The 2,304-nt window shown below is 52.5% G+C and overlaps 1 protein-coding gene across 1 annotated transcript in view; it reads right to left on the bottom strand.

Moving 5' to 3' along the window:
* The window catches only part of C1QBP (complement component 1, q subcomponent binding protein), a gene marked incomplete at its 5' end in the record, with an annotated part of 2,579 nt that extends 372 nt beyond the window's left edge, over positions 1-2,207 (bottom strand). Inside the window, 2 exons of the mRNA XM_010148335.1 lie at positions 976-1,098; positions 2,112-2,207. Of these exons, the coding sequence (XP_010146637.1) occupies positions 976-1,098; positions 2,112-2,207 (219 nt within the window). The remainder of the gene's footprint in view (positions 1-975; positions 1,099-2,111) is intronic.
* Between the last annotated feature and the right edge of the window lie 97 nt (positions 2,208-2,304).

The following is a 2,304-nucleotide window of genomic DNA, read 5'->3' as shown; positions in this document are numbered from 1 at the left end:
ACCCCAAGCGAGCTGCGCTGATCAACCGGCTGCGGGGTGTCAGGGCAACACCGACTCTGCCCGCCCCCCCGTTCGGTGCTACGGCCTTGGGGGTGAATTGCTTTAATGGTGTCTGGAAAGGTCTGACACAAATAGTTGTTTGAGAGACCCCGTCAGAGCCATCAGCTCTTCCTTCCCCCTCCCCATCCTTCTCTTTAATCCTACGTAACTGGTGGATATGTTAATGGCTGGGGGTTCGCTGCTGGCTCAGGAGAGTGGATTCATGATTCCTGCAGTAATGCCAATACCTGGCACATGCTTCTTGGGGGTTTTTAAACATACCAACATGACTGAGCAAGTAGTTAACTGTGGGCTTCTGTAATCTGCTGAGATCACAAATCACACACTTAAGATTAATCTTCTATCATCTCAGGTCAGAGAGGGGGTATTAAAAAGCGCAGCGTGGGATGTTCCGGAGCACACTATCCAGTTCTAGCATGAACACTTCCCAGAGAGAGATGCGCTCTAGGAGCAAAGTTCTAATCATGCCATACACAGCCTCCAGCTGAGATTTAACCTGCTGAAAGCTTGGCACATGTAAGAAGATGCCAGATTCTTGGGCATCTGCGTAGTTTTTGGTGTCACAACTATAAAAACATACCAGGAAGACCCAGAAAGCAAAGGCATCATCTGCACGTGACACCTGATAAGCTACTTTGTCAAACCCTGAGCTCAAAAGATGCTTGAGCAAGTGCCAGAGTGTGTAACACATCAGCCTGCGGGAGCAGAACAAGTTTCAACACGCCCGTCTCTGGCTGCCAGCACCGCCGGCAGCTCCGCAGAGCCGCGGGGACCGCGCCGCACCCCCCGCCGCAGCACAGCCACCAGCTCAGGGCAGGGAGTGTCCCGTCCCAGGGGACAGGGCTCAATCAGGGAGTGGACAGACAGCCAGGTGAGGAACGCCGCAGGGCCCTCTGGTGCCGTGTCAGCACTCACCCAGTCCAGGGAATCCGTATTGAGGGTGTAGTTGGTGTCCTTCCAATCCGATTCTCCAGTGGGCTGGAAACTCACCTCCCGGATTGTGAAAATGTCACTTTCTTCCTCTCCCTCCTGTCCAACCTGAAACAGGAGATGAGATGCAAGACACACAGATTAGATCTACCTGCTGGGGCCCTTCGGCCATCCCATCCCGAAGAAGGAATGCTGTGCCTCAGGCAAAGCCCCCAAGACTGGCACCTAAGCTGTGCCTCTCCCCGCGCATCGCAGGACAAGCAGGAGAACGCAGGAGATCCCCGCTGAGGTCAGTGTGTTAGAGCTCACGATGCTCTAACTCAGCGGCCTCATTTTTAGAGAGGCGTAAAAACCTTTTCTGTGTGGTTCTAAGTGTCTTCACACATCTCTACAACCTCTGTCAGCCTGGACTGGCTGCATAAAGGACCCCTTTATGCAAAATAAACCACAAAATAAAAAGTTCATGCTTTTTTTCCTTACTTTTTTTCTGGCTTACAAAATAAACCACAACGACCACGCCGAAGCAAAGCTCTCAGTTTTATTTTCTCCCCCCTTTTTTTTTAATCCTTACTTCTCTGACACCTCACAACAAGGAGATTTGAGAGTTGCTGACACAGTGTGAAGTCTATCCCATTTTGGCCGTTCTCGTTTACCCCCTCACGCTGTCGTGCCGTTAAGCCGTGCCCCTCTTCTCCAGTGTCAGTCACACGCTGGCCAGTAAGCAGCTGCTCAGGAGCGCCAGGTCCGGGTGTGCAGAACGCAGTGGGACATCACAGAATCACGGAATGGTTTGGGTTGGAAGGGACCTTAAAGACCATCCAGTTCCAACCCCCCTGCCATGGGCAGGGACACCTTGCACTAGACCAGGTTGCTCCAAGCCTCATCCAGCCTGGCCTTGAAACATCTCCCCAGAGCGCTCTTGCAAACACAAAGCCTTTTTTTGCACACGTTAAAACAAGAGACAGCTAGGAGACTGCGTTTGCTGCAGATTCAGGAAACCAGCAGCCTGTGAAGAGCCGTCAGGTTCAACAGCGGCACAACTACGCTACAGTCCAGCGGGAAACGCACAGCGAGTGATGGCCCAGAGCTGGCTACGGCTGACACACGACCTGGATACCCACCTCATCTTCTGGGTAATGGCAGTCAAGAACGAGGGTCTGCTTCGTATCATCTTTTACGACTTCCACAACAAAGTTTGGAGTCGACGTAAGCTCAGGCTAAAAAAGAGAAAAGCTGCATCAACACTGGAACCCGACCAGGAGCCAAAGGGATCAGCACAGGCTGCTCCCTGCTATACCCTCTCCAGGGGCTCTG

Source organism: Eurypyga helias, unplaced genomic scaffold (genome assembly GCF_000690775.1).
Source record: "Eurypyga helias isolate BGI_N326 unplaced genomic scaffold, ASM69077v1 scaffold41773, whole genome shotgun sequence".
Lineage (NCBI taxonomy): Eukaryota > Metazoa > Chordata > Aves > Eurypygiformes > Eurypygidae > Eurypyga > Eurypyga helias.
Note: the sequence above shows the minus strand (reverse complement) of the source record. Positions and strands in the feature narration are given on the sequence as shown.